We start from the raw sequence: 17668 nt of genomic DNA, 5'->3' as shown, positions 1-17668 counted from the left end.
ATCTACATTAGCATATGGGGGTGTGGGTCAGTTGGTTATAACAAGGCTTTTTCACAACTCTCAAGTCACATTTGTTATCCATGATCTCATTCCATCTCAACAGTCCTGTGAGGCTGTTGGGGGCAAGTGTCTTCACTCTACACCTGAAGAACTGTGCCTCAGAGGAGGGTAGGACTTGGCCAAAGGCCTTCAGCTACACTGGCCATGGACCTCATGTGCCCACCCTGAGGACATCTTTCCTTGCAGCTCCCTGCCCGGTCGGAGATTCTGACCTTCTTTGCTTACAAGCCCAGGTGAGCTCAAGTGAACTCTGACTCACTAAGGGTTAAGCCACACAAACTCTTTTATGAGTGGAAACCACTTAATGTGCCCTGTAAAAAAGGGCCCCTCACCATGCTGGCTGCTTTTCCTTGGAAAGGGAGTGCCAGCAGGGAGCAGGGCTGTGCACAGGCCATCTTTTTGTGGGAGGATAGCGATGGGGCAGCTGCCACCCCATAGTCTTAAAGGCATCTCTGCGGGTTGGGAGAAGTTCTGGATGCTTCCAGAAGGTCAGGGTGGAAAATGACGTCGGCCCTGAGGAGAGGGGCTTGTGGGCATTTGGCCACAGGTGGAGAACTGGCCCATATTGTTCTGCAACATTTATTAAATTCTTTTTTTTTTTCACTACTTGCTGAGCTCTCTATGTGCATGACCTCATTTGATTCTTACAGCCCTTTGAGTTTGGTATTGTTCCCATTTATCAGGTACAGAAAGTGAGGAACAGAATGTATTTGGCTAGACAGACTTGGCACTGGCTCAGGGTCACCCACAGGAAGCAGGGGAACTGGAATCTGAGTCTGCATCTCTCCAGCTCCAAAGCCTGCGTGCTCAGCCTCCACGCCACCTTGCTTTCTGTTTGTCAGGAAGCATAGTTGGCCCAGGCAGGTGCTGCCACTGAAATGACCACTTTGAAACAACCCCGCAGGTAAATCCTTGTGAAAGAATTTTAGAGAAGCCCTCCCCTGCCTGTCCTCCCTGAGCCTGGAAGACCAATCCCTCCTTGCAAATGGGCTGGGCTCTGAGCTTCAGCCCTTTCAGGGTTAAACAGTAACCTTTCCACTGCTTGTGGTTGAGCAAATGCTAGCAAGGAACAAGCCCAGCCTTGAGCAAACAAGAGACTGGGCCCTGGGCCCCCCTCCTTCCCCCAGCCACCCAGTCTGGGGACTTAGAGACTTTCTTTCGCCTTGAAGTTCCCAATCTGATTTCTTAGCTTTAGGGCAATTGCTCTACAAAGCTGGATGGGAAAATGCCCAGTTATTGTGAAAAAGAAAAGAAGGTTTGATATGAGTTTGTTTTCTTTCTCTGAGGGTAAGAATCAAAGAGGTTTTCAGAAAGGGAACTTACGAATCAGTATAGTCACCATCTTTAAATTTTCAAGTGGGGAAACTGAGGCCCAGCATCATTTCTGGTTCAGCCTATCCACAGAGCTAATGACGCTTCTCATCAGAGCACCTGACATGTATTCGTGCCCTACTTTGTGCCAGGTGCTCGAGGTACAGAAACTCATTTAATCTCCAACCAATGTACAGACGAGGTATGATTAGCTGCATTTTGCATATGAGAACACTGGGGTTCTGAGAGGTTAGGTAACATATCTGGGTGAGTAGTAACCTAGTAAGTGGGAAGACCTGGAATTGACCCCAGCTCTTCTGGCTTCAAAGCTCCAATACATGGTGGCAGGACATAGAATCCAGCTCTTTTACCTTCCCACCCAGTGGCTCTTTGCTGTTATAATGTCCACCACCCCTTTCCTGTCTTTCCTTCTCCACCTTCTACTTAGACTTCAGTCCTAATTATTTACCAAACAACAGTGATGATGATGCTAATAATCATCATACATGTTTGTGTGCAGCCTAGTTCAGCCTTTAATTACCGCTCTCTCCCCAGCACCTAGAATAGTGCCCAGCCTATTACTAGGCTGATAAATACTTGTCGAATAAATGAATACATGAATATATTCATATGCCTTCTGCAGACCCCCCTTCCCCACCGACAGGCCCTACACAGAACCAGAGGAGTGGTAGCTAAATTAGGGGACGGAATGCCAAGGGCTGAAAATCCTCTGGATTGGCAATTTTTACTCCTGTTGACATTGATAATACCCTAGGATGCAAAATTTCCCCAAAACAGGCAGAAAATTTTCCATGAATTGCTGCTATAAAGCTGAATTCCTCTCCCTACCCCAACATTTTTATAAAGAACAAGTGACTTTTACAGCCTCTGGGTATTGCCCAATAGTGATCTGGAAACAGGCTGCTCTTCATTTAAATGACTGAACACACAGTTGGGGCTGTGGTCTGAAAGGTGGAGGGTGCCCCGCTTGGGAGTAGGGACATTATAAATACCAGAGAATTGAAGACAGTATTTCTGAAGTGTAAAATGTTTACATTGCTATAAAATAAACCCAAACAGGCCCACAGAAGAAATCTCTTCTCCCAAGTCCTTTACTGAGAAAATGATCCCACAGACTGAGGAAGCCACTTTTACTTAGGTCGGCTTGGAAACCCACTAAATTCTCCAGGTCTCTAACAGGAGAGAAAAAAAATGGTTATAATTGTTACCAGAAAGGAAAATTTTTTTTCTTTATCAGAAATGGGCAGTGTCTGTCAGAGAAACCAACTGATTCCTGATATTATCGCAAAGCCAGATACTTGAAGAGCTCTATTAAAATATGACTGAGGCCGTCTGATGACCAGCCCAGCCTGTGGCAGACACCCACACTGAGAAAACTTGTTACTGGGTGTGCAGGTGCAATTGCCGTCCGAGCTCCCACACAGGTGCTGGGGTTGTGCTGCCACCGGCTTGGATTTTCATTGATTGAAATTGCACTTTAAATACTTTAAATAAAATCTCTTTGGCATTTTCACTTTTATAAAAAAAAAAAACCACTTGGATGCCAGCCAGCCTCGCCCTGGGAGCAGGTATTGCATTTTCCTCCCGCTTCATTCCTGATCAGAGATTATTCATTTATGAATGGGTGGCTGTAAAAACTTGCCTCATGCATATGAAAATTGAACCTGGAAATTTTTAATTGCTGTGAGTTTTGCTTTTACAAAAAAGGCTTTGGCAATGGGTGGCAGGCAATGGGTGGAAGGACAAATTCTCTTTATTTTCTTCCTAAATTTACTCTGTGATCTGCACTTTCAAATGACATTTATCCAAGAGGCAATGACTGAACAGGCTGTTTGATCCCCTAACAGATCATGATTCTGGAAGGAGGTGGTGTAATGAATCTCAACCCCGGCAACAACCTCCTTCACCAGCCGCCAGCCTGGACAGACAGCTACTCCACGTGCAATGGTAAGGGGGCCCGTGGGTGTTGGTGTCACTGCTGTGCTGTGGGGACTCTTTGCTTTACTTCTTCTCCCAGCCTAATGTTTGAAAAATATAGGCTTTTCAGCAGAAAATGTGGGACAAGAAGGAATGGAGAAAACTCAATTTTGGAGTTCCCTACCGGCCCCCAGGGTTCCAGACAAAAGCTCATTTGAGATATTCTGTTGCCTCCTCCCAAAATTGAAGGTTCCAGATTGACAGCCTGGCAGTGAGGCGGGTAGAAGAGATGCCTAAAGGAAAGATTCCCTGTTGAAGCTTTTAATAGTGTTTTGCTGGATACCAAGATAGGCTAGGAGAAAAAGGGTGTCTGTGTGCATGTGTATGTGTGTGTGCATAGAGGTTAGGAAGGAGAGGGTTATAGCAGTTTAGTCTTTATTTTTCATCTTCCAGTGGCCTCTCTTTGAAAGGGGAGAGGAGATTTGTAAGGAGAACAGGTGTTCTCCCTAGTGCTTTAATCTAGAACACGTCTATTAGAAGAAGAGGGGACCTGGTGGTGGGGCGTATAGGGGGTTTGGTGATCAAGCCTGTGGCTTCCTGAATGAAGCTGAATCCCTAAATCAAGTTGAATCCCTGAATCAAGTTGTTGCTGAATCAGGAACCCCACACCCCATTGTGAAGCCGTCCAGTTTAGGCATTCAGCTGTGCATCCAACAACAGTGAGTTTAGGAAGCTCTGGGCCTCTTCTTGATCCACACCCACTGCTAATCTCCCTGCCAGAGGCTCTGCTGTTTGAGTTTGCTTTGAAATATGGAGATAGTTTGTTGGTGACCAGAGCTTGGGAGGAAGCAGGAGTGGGAGGATAATGGGAGAGTGATTCTGCAGGGAGTGCTGATCCATGTGGAGCTCCACCTCTTTTAATTTGGAATCCTAGTCAAACATGGTTGAAAGGGTGAGCAGGTAAGCTTCCCTTACTCAGTCACCTGCTCCCCCCCCCAAACTGCTGCACTTTCTGGGCAGTTGCATTTTCTGTTGTGAGCCTCAGATACCCTGTGAGGACCCAGAAAGTGGATTCCAAATAAAACTGGAAGTCTTTGGCATTCCCCGGACCCTGGCCCCTCAATGAAGGCAGCATTTCTCCTGCTTGCTCTGAAGAAAGTTGGGGAAATGTGTTCAGCAGGAAGTAGAACTGGGGTGCCACTTTTATTTCTTAAATTCCAGAGATCTCAAAGAAAGCTCAGCCTTGATCAAGACTGAAGAGGAGAAGGAGATCAGTTGAATGGCAGAGAGGATGTGAACTCATAGGAATTTTTATTGTTTCTCCTGAAACTTCAGGAATTTGGTGGGTTCTCTGTCTGATGTGGAATCTCCCCAGTTAATTTCAGACAAAAATCCCTGATTTTCCCAAGTTTGAACAAGATACACTAGCAGGGACTATCTTTTAATCTAGACCATATTAAGTTTGCAGATGAGATTATTCTAGATGTGCTGTTAGGTTATTAAAAGTTGGTGCCTCTTGTTGCCAAAACCGGAGCTGTACTGTCATAGCATCAGAATTATTTTAGAAAAAGAAAGATGAAAGACTTGGGGAGCCACAAAAATATATTTTCCATCCTTAAACAGCTTTATTTGTGAGGCACCAAAAATTGGGGGAAATAGAAAGATCCAGCCCAAGGTCTGTGTATCTGGGACTATTTCCATATAATTAGATTTTTGGGTTAGATTGTTCCATTCCTCCCCCAACCCCTGACTATTGGCTTCCTCTTTAGAGCCCACGTTGAGGACTGGGGGCTGCTTTTGTTTGGCCATGAGGTACGAGGAGCTAAGTGCATACTGTGAGTGGTGGGTATTGCTAATGGCGGTCACCTTTGTGCACTAGATAAACCTGACCTCCTGCTCTTAGTGCTTCTGAGGTCTGGAAGCCATGGATGGATTCTGAATGAATGAGGAAGAAGAGGGATTGGGTCAGAAACATTTCCCCTTCAGTCTCTCCTCTGAGGGTGTTGTGGGCTGGACCATGGGCGTTCTGGGAGTCAAACCTTTCTAAGGCCTTTAGCTCCTTGTAATTCAATAGACCAGCAACATCAGCATCACGTGGAAGCTTGCTAGGAATGCAGGAACTCCGGCCTCTCCCCGGACCTGTTGAATCAGAATCTGCATTTGAACAATATTCCCTGGTGATTCACGATCATACTAAATTTTGAGAAGAACTGATCTGGTGTGACCTTGAAGAAAAAGTTAGAGACAGTTTTCTTGCACTACATTTTCTTCTACTGGTCCACCCTCGAGTTTCCTGGAATATCCATGTGTCATGTTCAGTTGGATTTCCCTTGCTTCAGCTTGGTGGGATGCAATAGTCTTTGCCTCTTGCCCCTCTCACTCACCTTTCCTGAAAGAGAGCTCCTTGCCGACGTCTATTCTCAAGGGAACTGTAAGCTCTCTCAACCCTGTTCCATGCCCTCAGATGCTGGCTCTGTCTTTTCCATTGCCCCAAAACTTCGGGCGGGCTATGGAATGTTTTTTTTTAAGTGAGCATGAGTCACATATTTAGATGGCTAGCACATATTAGGCTCAGCAATATTTATCCAGGTGAATGAACTGCACTTCTTCATCAGTATCTGAATGCACCATCTTGTAAATGCACCTCCCAGCTCCTCAGATGTCTACCTTATTTCTTCTTCAAAAACATATTCCATTAAATAAATATATGGTGAGCATCTACTATGGCAAGGTCTCTGAGGTCATTTTTATAGGTGATACAAAGAGGAGTAAACCAGTCTGTGACCTCAAGTATACAGTTTACAAAGGAGAATAAGACGGCACTTAGAGACTTGTAGAGAAAAGCAGAACATGACAAAGCCATTAGGAGAAATACCAAGCATGTCTCCTGGAGAGTAAGAGGACAGTGAGGCAATTTGGGGGGATTGGTGATGACTTTAAGGGGTGGTCAGAGTTTGAAAGATGGGTAGGAATTCAACAGGAGTGAGAGGTAGAACACAAACTGAACTGAAAGAACAGCACAGAAAAAAGACAAGAGTTAGTGAAGAGCCTCAATGCCTAGCTAGGCAGCTTTATACCTAATTTCAGTGGGTGATGAGAACTACTAAAGGTAACTGAGTAGGGAAGTGACATCATGATAGCTATAATGACTAGGCTGGGGCAGTGGGATATCAGTCCAGTTAGCAGATCAATAATCTGGACCACTTTGAGGAAAAGCAAAGGCATCATATAGAAAAGAACCTTAATTTCAGGCCTTATTTTTGGTTGAAAATGGTCTGAGTTTGGGGTGTGTGTGTGTGTGTGTGTGTGTGTGGTGTGTGTATAAGAGAGAAAAAAGTGACAGAGAGTGAGTGAGAGAAAAGAGGAGCAGAACTATTTGGGTATGAACAATAAGCTAATAAATTGCTGAAATGATAGCAATGCTCTAGCTCTCATGATATTTTACTGTGGGTGAGGGGGGGAATGAGCTCTGAGCACTTCAGCTCTCTTGTTCTCATCCAGTGCCCAGGGGTAGATAGCATGCTAGGGAGGACATGAATATGCATTTCTGCTGCATCCACCATGCTGGCACATACACTGACTGTGGCTGTGTCTCTGAGATATCTGGCAGCCAATAGTGCATCCCTGTGTCAGATACTATGGCCAGGAACAGCCAGGGGTCACTCACGAGACTGCCTCCTGTTTTGCAGTTTCCAGCGGGTTTTTTGGAGGCCAGTGGCATGAAATTCATCCTCAGTACTGGACCAAGTACCAGGTGTGGGAGTGGCTCCAGCACCTCCTGGACACCAACCAGCTGGATGCCAGTTGTATCCCTTTCCAAGAGTTCGACATCAACGGCGAGCACCTCTGCAGCATGAGTTTGCAGGAGTTCACCCGAGCGGCAGGGACGGCGGGGCAGCTCCTCTACAGCAACTTGCAGCATCTTAAGTGGAACGGTGACTCTCTCTTTCTGTGTCTCTCCCTACCCTGCTAGGAGCCAGCCGGAAGGACAGAGATTCTGCAGATGACAGGATTCTTTGTCAGGGACAATAAAGAGTGGTCTCACTTCCAAATTACCATGTCCCAAGACAGGGAAGTGGAAGGAAGATGAGAGGACAGGATTGAAGCCTAGGGTACCTGGTGTGTCTAATCCCTTATAAACGCCAGTGTAATTTAATCCTCTCCTTATGGTGATAATTCTCAGGAAGACAAAAGCTGGCTAGGAATTCATAGAGTATTTACTACCCTTGGAAAATGTCGTCTTCTTTCCTTTGCAAACAGGGTTCAATAGTTTAACATCCAGTCACTTGCTTGTTAAAGATCATCATGGTTACAAAACAAACAAAACACACACACACACACACACATATACACACACACACACACAAACAACCTCAAACAACCTTCTAGACCTAGGTTCTTAAGATAGGGTCCTAAGGGTGGTAAGAAGATATATGAAATTAGAACTATGTTTGTATTTTGGGAGGGGGAAAAGACTCACAATACTTCAGCAGATTCTTAAAAGGTCTGTAACTTAAAAAAAGGGTTAGAACATATGGTCTAGATACGTGTATGGGGAATATTTCTGTGGTGGTTTCTGGAATTTCTGTTGCCCTAATGTCCCAGATGTCTCTCTGAGGCTTCCCCTAGCACAGGGATGGGCCACCACTCCAGATGTTGTCCTTGAATGGTAGATTATTCACACACGAACACATCCTATAATGACATGTAAGACCTAGTAGGGTGGACAACTGACCTTGCAGAATGGTTTTGACACCGGCATAAGGTTCCCCTGATAGTGGCTGTAAAAATCTAGCTCTTCTGAGAACTATGGGCATCCTGAAAAGTAGCAATATTTAAGAACAGGGAGTTGGCCTGTTCGCACTGGAAAAGGCATTTATGTCTTGGTAGAACCCATGTTTGGGCAAGTAACCGGGAGTTGGGCAGCATGAGCTCCAGGGCTGTGAACCAGAGTCATACCCTGGCAACAGCCATCAACACTGAGAGAACCTGGGGCCTTGCAGCAGAGCTTGTGGCTGCGGAGGCCATTTTAGATGATGTCATTCAACTCCCTGGCCACACCCTGCTTCCCACCCACCTCACATTGGTGGCTGCTCATTTTTCTTTGACTAGAATCAAACCAAACAAGGCTCTATAAATAACCCTCAGGAATCTTCAGAAGGATCAGACTTACACTTGAGTAATTAAAAATATTTACCTCCACCCCCAATTAAATCCACTCTTTTAAAGCTTTACCCTAATTGAGGCCTGAGGCAGGGAGGCCTGGGAGGTGCTGTGGCCGTCTTAGACCTTCCCTCTCTGACCTCCCATGGCTTGTTTGGTCTCACCGCATGCCGCTGTAGCCTCTGAATTCCTAACGTCCAGCCAGATTTCTCACTCTTTTGTTGTTTGCCTTTGTGTAGACATTCTATTAACTAACATTTATTGAGTATTTACTTATACTAGGCACTGTAAGTGAGTTAATTCATTTAATAACTTTACAACAAAGTAAATATTGTGCCCATTTTACAGGTGGGAAGACTGAATGTCAGAGAGGTTAAAGGCATGACTTCCGCTCTTGAGATGTTTATAATCTGTCTGGGGAAGAAAAGCATACTAGATTCATTTGTGCATTTACATATGTGTGTGTGTGTGTGTGTGTGTGTGTGTGTGTATATATGAGCACGCATATATATGCTTTTATATATGATAATGGGAGAGGAATTGCAAGCAAACAAGGACATGTGATGTGCACTGCTTGTACATGTGCTGAGACATAAATAAGGAAAGAGTCACTGCATTTTGTCCAGACATATCTCACAGATTGGATGTAATCATGATGGCTTTGATTAGATTTTAAATCAAAGAAGAATCAAGCTAGTTAAAATGGTTTTCCCTACATTTTCATTTTCATATCATATCTTAGTATGGGAAAGAACCTTAGAAGTCATCTAGTGACCTTATCTAGTTTAATCTTGTTACAGATGCGGAAACTGAGACCCAGAAAGGTAAAGGGCACACACCTTCCTCATAGCTAGTAGTGGAAAAACAGGGCTTCTGAAGTTCTATTTCCACCATACTGGATGCCTTTACTATACCACATCAAAGAATTGCTTCTAATGTAGTGCCTTAGATTTCTGATTTTCTGGGGTCAGAGACTGCAGGCTTGAGTTTGTAGAGGCTAACAGAGAAACCCCCTCCCATAAACAAACATAGATGACCAGGCAGTAGGATGACAGAAGCTCTGCAAAGAAGTCAGTTCTGTCCTTATTTAAGCACCCAGTTCTGGCTCCATCCTCTCTGACTATCCCAATCTGTCCTTCACAGGCCAGTGCAGTAGTGACCTGTTCCAGTCCACACACAATGTCATAGTCAAGACTGAACAAACTGGTGAGTAGTAATGGGCAAAGGGAGCCAATCTAGTCAGGCAAAGCTCTGGGGAGGATAGTTGGGAGAGGGCAAGAGAGAATGTGGGAGCAAGTTTTTGCAGGAAATGCAGGGAGGCCTTTTCCCTGGCTGTCTCTGATAGGCCACCCCCACCATGAACCTCATTCTTGCCCTTGTGACCAGTGACTGCCACCTATTTCCGATTTATAGACTTCTGGGAAGCCACACTTCTCTACCTCCTACTCCTGGTTGTGGCATCATCCAGACCTCAGGCCAGTAGCCAAGGAAATGCAGAATATAAGGTGGGCCTCCCCACTACAAAAAGTGTCAGGGACTGGACTTGGCCAAGTTTAGAAAGAGAAGAGGAAGGGGCAATGTCTCCTCTTCTCTCCCTCCTCCCTTGAGGGGAGTGTGTTTCACCAAAATGGGGAAGATGTTGACTTGGTGTTGTAGCTAACAAATTTTTAGGGGCCCTGGGGAGCTTCTGCAGAGATGCACAAAGGTACCTGCAACTCAGCTCCTGCCTTCCGTGTGTTTTTATATGAAGGACACAATTCTGGGCTCTGAGCAGAGGCTACAGTTTCATAGCATCTACATTCATTTTCATTTCCTTTCCCCTGTCCTAAATCTGTCTCCTGGAGACTGTCCTCCAAAGTCTATGAGCCATCATAAAATTGTGCAGCGACTCTTGCTCCTAGGTCACTCCCCATGTTCATGCCAGGGAGCCTGTGAGCCACATGGGCCAACCAAGCTTGCCACAGGCCTCTCTGAGGATGTTTCCCAGTCACCAAGGACAGAATTTGACATGCAGGTGATTTGTGAGTCACTTGGGGCCAAAATTGGCCCATGCAGTTATTTACCCTTTTATAAGTGGGCTGGCCTACCATTCATTATTAAAGAAAAAAGCAATAGCTGCTAAGCATGCGAATTAGGCTTTGCTAGCCATGCCCTTCTCTTCAGAGGCCAGGGGATGGGCCATCTGGATGTTCTGTGCTTTACGGGCCTGGCATTGCCCTGGAGATGGATGCAGGACTTGGTCAGGAGGATGGCACCCCCTCCCCTGCTTGACCTGACAGAGAGCCGCACCGAAGGAGCCAGGATAATACTGGAGAGGTCCTAAATAACTTGATAATTCCTTCTTGACCATCCAGACATTCTTGTGTTGCCAGTTCAGAAAAGCTGAGTGGAAGGGTGGAGAAGAAGGTCCACCCTAGGAGGAGGGGAGAAGACACTCATAGAGGGGCCAACACCCCCAAACCTCTTTGGTTCAGTTTGTTTTCAGAGACAACAACAGGTGTACAAGGTGACCCAACAAGGAGAGAGGGTGTAACCCCAAGAGATTGGGCTTGGGGTGTCCAAACATGTAGCTATTAGCTAAAATACCGGCTAAATCCCTATGTCGTAAATAGGAGGACTTAGCCAGTAAGTCAGGTTTTATATCATTTGTGCTATAAAAACAAAATGAAATTCAGTCAGTGGCTTACACCCCGGCCCTAAAACTCAGAACCTAGCAAGGAAGGGAGCTGAGAGTAACCTAGGTCTGCGGTAAGGAGAAAGCAGGAAGTTTCTGGTGAGGACAAGGTGAGAGATCTTACAGCTTTTGGCTAGCCAAGAAACAAAATGCTTCTGTTGGAGACCAGCCCAGATCTAGGGGTTGTGTGGGAGTTGAGCTCCATTTGGGGTAGGTGGAGGGGAGTTCCCTTTGAATCTGAAATCTGAAGAGTCAATCAAAGTGAGATGTGCTTACCGCAGCACACAGAAGAAAGAGAGAGAGAGACAGAGTACAAGAGCACTTCTTTTCTGCGATGGGGCAATGGGGCTCCACTCTTAAAAGGTGTTTGTTTGATTTAGTAACAGTCTCCACCCCTTCTCCTTGGTTTTGTTTTGAGAATTTTATGTCATCCTTTAAGCTAATTGGAAAAATCCTAGAGGGAGGGGGCTGTCATCCAACTTGGATGACAAATCTCTGGAGTTCAGCAACAAAGAAACTGTGATAAGATTGACTAGACTCTTCCTGAAAGAAACATCATTAACCCTCCAAGGAAGACATTAATAGAAAAAGATACTCGTTAATTATTTATTATACATTTAAATAAATTTATCCCTCACAAGGCCTTCCCCCCACCACACCCCAGGGTAAAAATATTGTGGTGATTATGCAGTAGAATGCAAAACAATGCCAAGCCAGGTTAGGAAAATTCCCAGGAACCACTGGTCTAGGACAGGTTCCCATTCTTGCAACTTCTCTCACTTCCCTAAAAATGCAATAGGTATGGAACACGTGGATGAGGCCATTTCCCCAAGGATGCTGAAAGGAGAATTAGACAACATTATTATAAAGTAACGCAACTGAAGCAGAATCGTATCCCTTGTCTCTGAGGACCACTCCTCACCCCCCTATACCTTGTTGATAAACAATGAGTTAGAAAATGCAGCCTCTTCTCCCTGGGGAAAATGATCACTGACTATTCTCCTTCTCTATTTTTTGTAGACCCTTCCATCATGAACACCTGGAAAGATGAGAACTATTTATATGACACCAACTATGGTAGCACAGTAGGTAACTAACTCCCTGACACTTAAGGCCCTTTACATTCTTATTCTGTTTGTCTAAGAGCTGCAGTGTTCTGTTGTGAGGCGGGGGGACTCTAATTGTCCTTTTCTTTTCATGGCCACAGATCTGTTGGACAGCAAAACTTTCTGCCGGGCTCAGATCTCCATGACAACCACCAGTCACCTTCCTATTGGTAAGCTGTCATCACATCTGAGGCTGGGTGTGCCTAATACTTAGGGAGAATTGGTGGGAATTACCAACAATCTACATTTCTGTCTTGCTGGAGTCTTTCTAATTGAAGGGCTAGGGAAGGAATAGAGTTACCATTAGATGAGGTTTGTGTTTGAGGCAATATTTGTACATTGAAGATGACCAGTAGGGATCCTCTAGGCAAAATATTGGTCTCCTGTAAAACTAGTCACTCTGTTGTGACAATAAAAGTTGTTTAGGGTTTTCTTTATTTTCAACGAAACCTTACTCTTGCAATATAGCTGATAAAATTATTTGTATTTGGGCATACTTATGGGAAATAAGGCTATATTTAATTTTCAACAAACTACATTTGGCTTTAGAGGAAGAATACCTCATAGTGAAGTTCAAAGGTCCGTGAACCTGTAGTGATGGTTTCTGGGTGAAAGGGCAGCCATTGGAAATTTCCAGAATCCCCACAGTTACACTATTTTGTCAGTTTTTAAGTCTAATTCTGATGACTTATCAGTGCTCGCTAATCAGTCAGAGCACCTGCATTTTATGAGTTATGTTCACATTAGCTGCATTTGGTTAAGGTTGGATGCAACTGGGGCTATCCATGCTTCTTAACTAAGGTTACACTGGGTGAGAAGGTTGGGATGTTAGGAGTCTGGGAGAGGGGATTTCAGATTACCACCCCCACCTACAAATAGGTGCATTGGCATGTACACCGTGGGAATTGGTTGAAAGAGGATCTTATGGTTTCCTGTGATCTGGGTACAAACTTGTGGATCTCTTTGGGTCTATGAAATGGCACTTAGACATCAGTCACAAATGATAGTGCCTCTCTCCTGGAATTAAATTTGGAGCAACTTCAGAACTGGGATTTAATTGGGTCTTTGTGAAAGAAATTAGTCTGCAACCCTTCCTTCCTTCTTTTTTTTTTTTTTTTTCTGTTTTTGTTTTTGCTTTTGAGAACTGAAATAATGAAAGGTTTTAGTTTGAGGTTTTGTTTGGGTCAAGCCCCTTAAATGAGATGGGGCTGGGAGCCAGTGTAAATGCTTCTGGATTTGAGGTTAAAAGCTGAGGCCAGCGTAGCTCTCGACTTCTCCTTCCCCTAGTAGCCCTTAGCATTATGTGTCACTTGAAGTATTTGTTAAAATTAGGAAATAGATCAAATACTGTCAAGGCTTGGCTGTGTATTTGCTATTCTGGGGGAACTGAGCCAACCGAGGTAAAATTTCTGTGGCAATCATTACCACTCAGTCAAGACCACGGGGTTCAGGGCTGAGGAAACCTCTCGAGTCACACTCTGAGTTCCTCTGCGACTTCCTACAGTGTCATCTCCACATCCTTCCATCCTTCCAGTTGGGTCTTTGACTTATGGCAAAAAATTCCAACTAAGAATAAAGCTGAACCAACCACTTCCTGAGGCTCAGGGGCTAGTGTGTCTTGAGGTACCCAGGAAACCAAAACGTCATAGTTACAGCTCTGCTGCCCTGACAGCCGGGCCATCCTCTTTTCTACATCTTGACTTACACCTTCTAGAATCTCAAAATCAACAGGGGCCTTAGAGACCAGTTTCTGCTTTCGCATTTGCAGCAGCAAGGAACTCACTGTCTCCCGAGTCCACCGGTTGTATTTTTCAATAGTCCTTCTTTTTTTTTTTTTTTTTTTTTTTTTGAGACAGAGTCTCGCTCTGTCGCCTAGGCTGGAGTGCTGTGGCCGGATCTCAGCTCACTGCAAGCTCCGCCTCCCGGGTTCCCGCCATTCTCCTGCCTCAGCCTCCCGAGTAGCTGGGACTACAGGCGCCCGCCACCTCGCCCGGCTAGTTTTTTGTATTTTTTAGTAGAGACGGGGTTTCACCGTGTTAGCCAGGATGGTCTCGATCTCCTGACCTCCTGATCCGCCCGTCTCGGCCTCCCAAAGTGCTGGGATTACAGGCTTGAGCCACCGCGCCTGGCCTCAATAGTCCTTCTTAAGATGAGTTCAGGAATCTGCTCTCCTTATCCTTCTGATCCTTGTTTGCTGCAGCTCCCCATTCCTATCCTGTAATTGTAAACCAGGCTGGAAAATGAGATCAACCACCCAGGCCCTAAAGAATCAATGCAGTCTCTGGGGTTGGTGTATTAGTTGGGGTAATAGCCCTTCAGTAGGATAGTTAATTATGGCCTTATATGGGTCAGTTTCTTTCAGAATAGTTGATAGTCTCTACTGCATGGAACCAGAACCCCAGGGAAAACCTTGGTCATTTGCCTGAGTCTTTATATTTCAAGTTCCCGTGAAATTGAATGCAGTGAAATATCTTTCTATGTTTGAATGCTAGTTACCAGCTGAGCTAAGGCGAGGCTCAGCGTAAACTGATGCCCTCTGTGATAAACGCAGGTGGGGAAACAGGCTTTGTTTTGATTTCTCTGTCATCTGCCCATTTCATAAAATGCCCGCTGCCAGTGTCCTGTTCTGCTCGACAGTCCTCCAGCCTGTCATGCTAGCTTGGGCTTGATGTGTTTATCCACTGACTTGTTGAGCCTAAAGCTAGGGTGGCACGGTCTATTAGAACACTGAAATTTGTATATCCCGTAAAGAAATGGCTCACAGCTGAATCATATGCAAATGCTTCTAATCTTTGCTTCTTGCGAAGCAGCTTAGCTGAAGTCATGCTCTCGCACGGGCATCACAAACCTGTGGCTTGTTGCTGTCCCTGCCTGGACCGGATGGACGTTGGCCTGGAGTGCCTGGGAGCCGAGCAAGAGAAAGCCAGGCTGGACAACTTCTCCGGGGCAAGCCATTATTTTATAAGAATGAATCACTTAACCACATGGCTAACTTCAAAGTCTTGACTTTTATTCTAGGGCAGGAGGAGGACACATATTAAAGCGAGGTTAAAGATCAAAAGATATCAGTGGTAAGGCAGGCCAGTGATTCCATGGCTTATCCCTGCACACTGCAACAGGAAGAGGCGGCTGGAAGAAGTTAGGTTCTTCTTTTGCCTTTGACTGCTTATTCCCTTTTATGATGATGGAAAGATTTTTATTTGGGGATGAAAAAAAGAACATTCCTAAACTGGATGGAGCCTAGCTTGGGTAAATGGCTGACAACTCAAAGAATATTTCCTCATGGTTTATCTGGCCTAGGGGTTTTGGAGTCCATGGACTGCCACATGGGCCACAGCCCCCTGAAATTGTTGACAAAATTTCATGTGTGCATATGTGTGCATTTTTTCTGAGGAGAGGGTTCAAGGTTTTCATCTTATTCACAAAGGAACCTGAACTCTAAAGTAACTGATTCTAGATCAACTAGGAACCCAGAAGCAATAATTGAGGCCAATACACTGAGACGCTTGTATTTTTCTGAATTCAACTCCTGGCTCTGAAAGAATGGCCCTGCATCCCTCCTGGATGTCATTTGAAAACGAGCTTTGCTTGTGGCCTGCTGGGTAAATGCCACTCTTTGTCTGCAGTACAACGTGGCCCTGTCAGAGTGATGTATCACTTGGAAACTGGAGTGGATGCCAGACCTGTCGCAATATTGTTACATCCTGATGGGATGTTGCAACCTCACCCTGCAACCTACAGGGAGGGAGAGTGAAGTCTCTGCATTTCCTGTGAATTTGTCCTCTCGGATTTCAGAGAAACCCAAGTCAGGTGCAGGCCCTGCTAGTGACAATGCCAGGAGAGAAATTCTTAACCAGGACGAGAGGTTTCTCGTTTACTGAGGTCTTATTAAATCTCTCTCTCCATCCTGCCATGACGTTTCGAGAAATTGCTGGGAACACTGAGTCTTGATTAGCTGGGTGATAAGATGGGTGAAAGGGTCCATGAACGTTGGGAAATACAGAATTGTCAGATTGAAATTATCTTTTCCACTAACAAGAGCATTATAGAAGTGAACCTGATTCTTGGCAGGAAAGGCTTGTGTGAAATCTGTTATGCGCAAAGGGAGATTATGTGTAGGCCACTATTTCTGGAAATGACATAGAATTGCGGTTATGAGTAAAGCTTCTGGATTCAAACTGTTTGTGTTCATATCCTGGCACCACATTCCAGCTGTGTGACTCTAGACAAGTCATTTGACCCCTCTGTGTCTCAGATCCTCCACAGCTGAAAGCTGTGGATCATATTAGTACCTGCCTCATGGAGTTATTGTGTGAATTAAATAAAGTGATTCATGTAAAGTGCATAGTACAGTGCCTGGTACATAGTAAGTGCTCAATAAACAGTAGCTTTTTTTCTTAACCAATTTAATTAGGAGCTAATGGCTGACAGTTCATAGCTTTTTTGAATAATAGGCCTCTCTTGATAACTGAATGCGTGCTGTGAACCCTCTCCCTTCACATATGGTTTCAGTCAGTCCAGGTGCCCTTGAAGGCCACACTGGGTCAGTGGACCCTAGGTTAGGAAGGGCACATGGAAGAGATCAGTTTTACTGGCCCAATTTCTTAAAATAATTGGATTGTATTTAGGGACTATTTTGTATTAGAATTGGCTGGTTTTTGAGTGTGAGAGTCTTCATAAGATCTGCTTTAGTCCTCCCAATACACACACACACATACACACACACACTCACACTCACACATATGCGGCTAGATCATTTAATTTTCTTTCTGAGAAGAATCTTTATTTCCCAGGTCTGGCTCCATCATCTCCTCTTTGGTAATAGTCCCACAGGTTGCCATAATGAGTCATTTGTTAAACTAATCTGTGTTTCCATAGTCCACTATGGTCCTCTGTACTGAGCTTGGGCCACTCAATGGCCCTTTTGTCAGGCTGATTAAAATGTAACTTTGCATGCCAAAAAAGGGCACTCCTCTGGCTTAAAAGCCATCTTCCTTTGTTATAAATGTTTACATTTTTGTATTATGTAAAAAAAAAACAAAACAAATTTTTCAATGATCTAAATCTTTCAATGGCTTCCGTCTTTCTCAGAGTCATGTCCTTAAAAGCCCCATAAGGCATTAATGATCAGAACCTCAGCTCCTCCCTCTCTGCCTCTTATAGCATGCATATACCAAACACGCATCAACCTCAGGGCCTTTGCACTTCTGTCTTACACATGAAGGCTGTTGCACAAGCTCTCTGCATGACCATCTCCCTCATATTCTTTAGGTTGTGGAATCAGAGAGGTCTCCTATGACCACCTTGTATCAAATTGCAAATTATTCCCAAGTCCATACATCTATCTCCATTTCTTACCCTGCATCATTTTTCTCCATAGCATTTATCATCTCTGTTTTGTTTGGTTCACTAGCAC

General features: G+C 44.8%; 1 protein-coding gene across 6 annotated transcripts in view; it reads left to right on the top strand.

Annotated features, from left to right (window-relative positions):
- The window catches only part of LOC105471549 (ETS homologous factor), a 42290-nt gene that overhangs the window by 17749 nt on the left and 6873 nt on the right, over positions 1–17668 (top strand). For 4 of the 6 annotated variants that reach the window (XM_011724065.3, XM_071074887.1, XM_011724067.2 and 1 more), the window contains exons 2-6: positions 3240–3339; positions 6999–7244; positions 9616–9678; positions 12167–12235; positions 12354–12422. In XM_011724065.3, coding sequence (XP_011722367.2) covers positions 3240–3339; positions 6999–7244; positions 9616–9678; positions 12167–12235; positions 12354–12422 — 547 coding nt within the window. Of the gene's footprint in view, positions 1–2629; positions 2817–2886; positions 3076–3239; positions 3340–6998; positions 7245–9615; positions 9679–12166; positions 12236–12353; positions 12423–17668 lie in introns of those variants that run through there. The other 2 variants (XM_011724069.3, XM_011724073.2) reach the window with 2 other exon arrangements.

This window comes from Macaca nemestrina, chromosome 12 (assembly GCF_043159975.1).
Source record: "Macaca nemestrina isolate mMacNem1 chromosome 12, mMacNem.hap1, whole genome shotgun sequence".
NCBI classification, from domain to species: domain Eukaryota; kingdom Metazoa; phylum Chordata; class Mammalia; order Primates; family Cercopithecidae; genus Macaca; species Macaca nemestrina.
The sequence above is the reverse complement of the archived record's forward strand: the minus strand, read 5'-3'. Positions and strand labels throughout refer to the sequence as shown.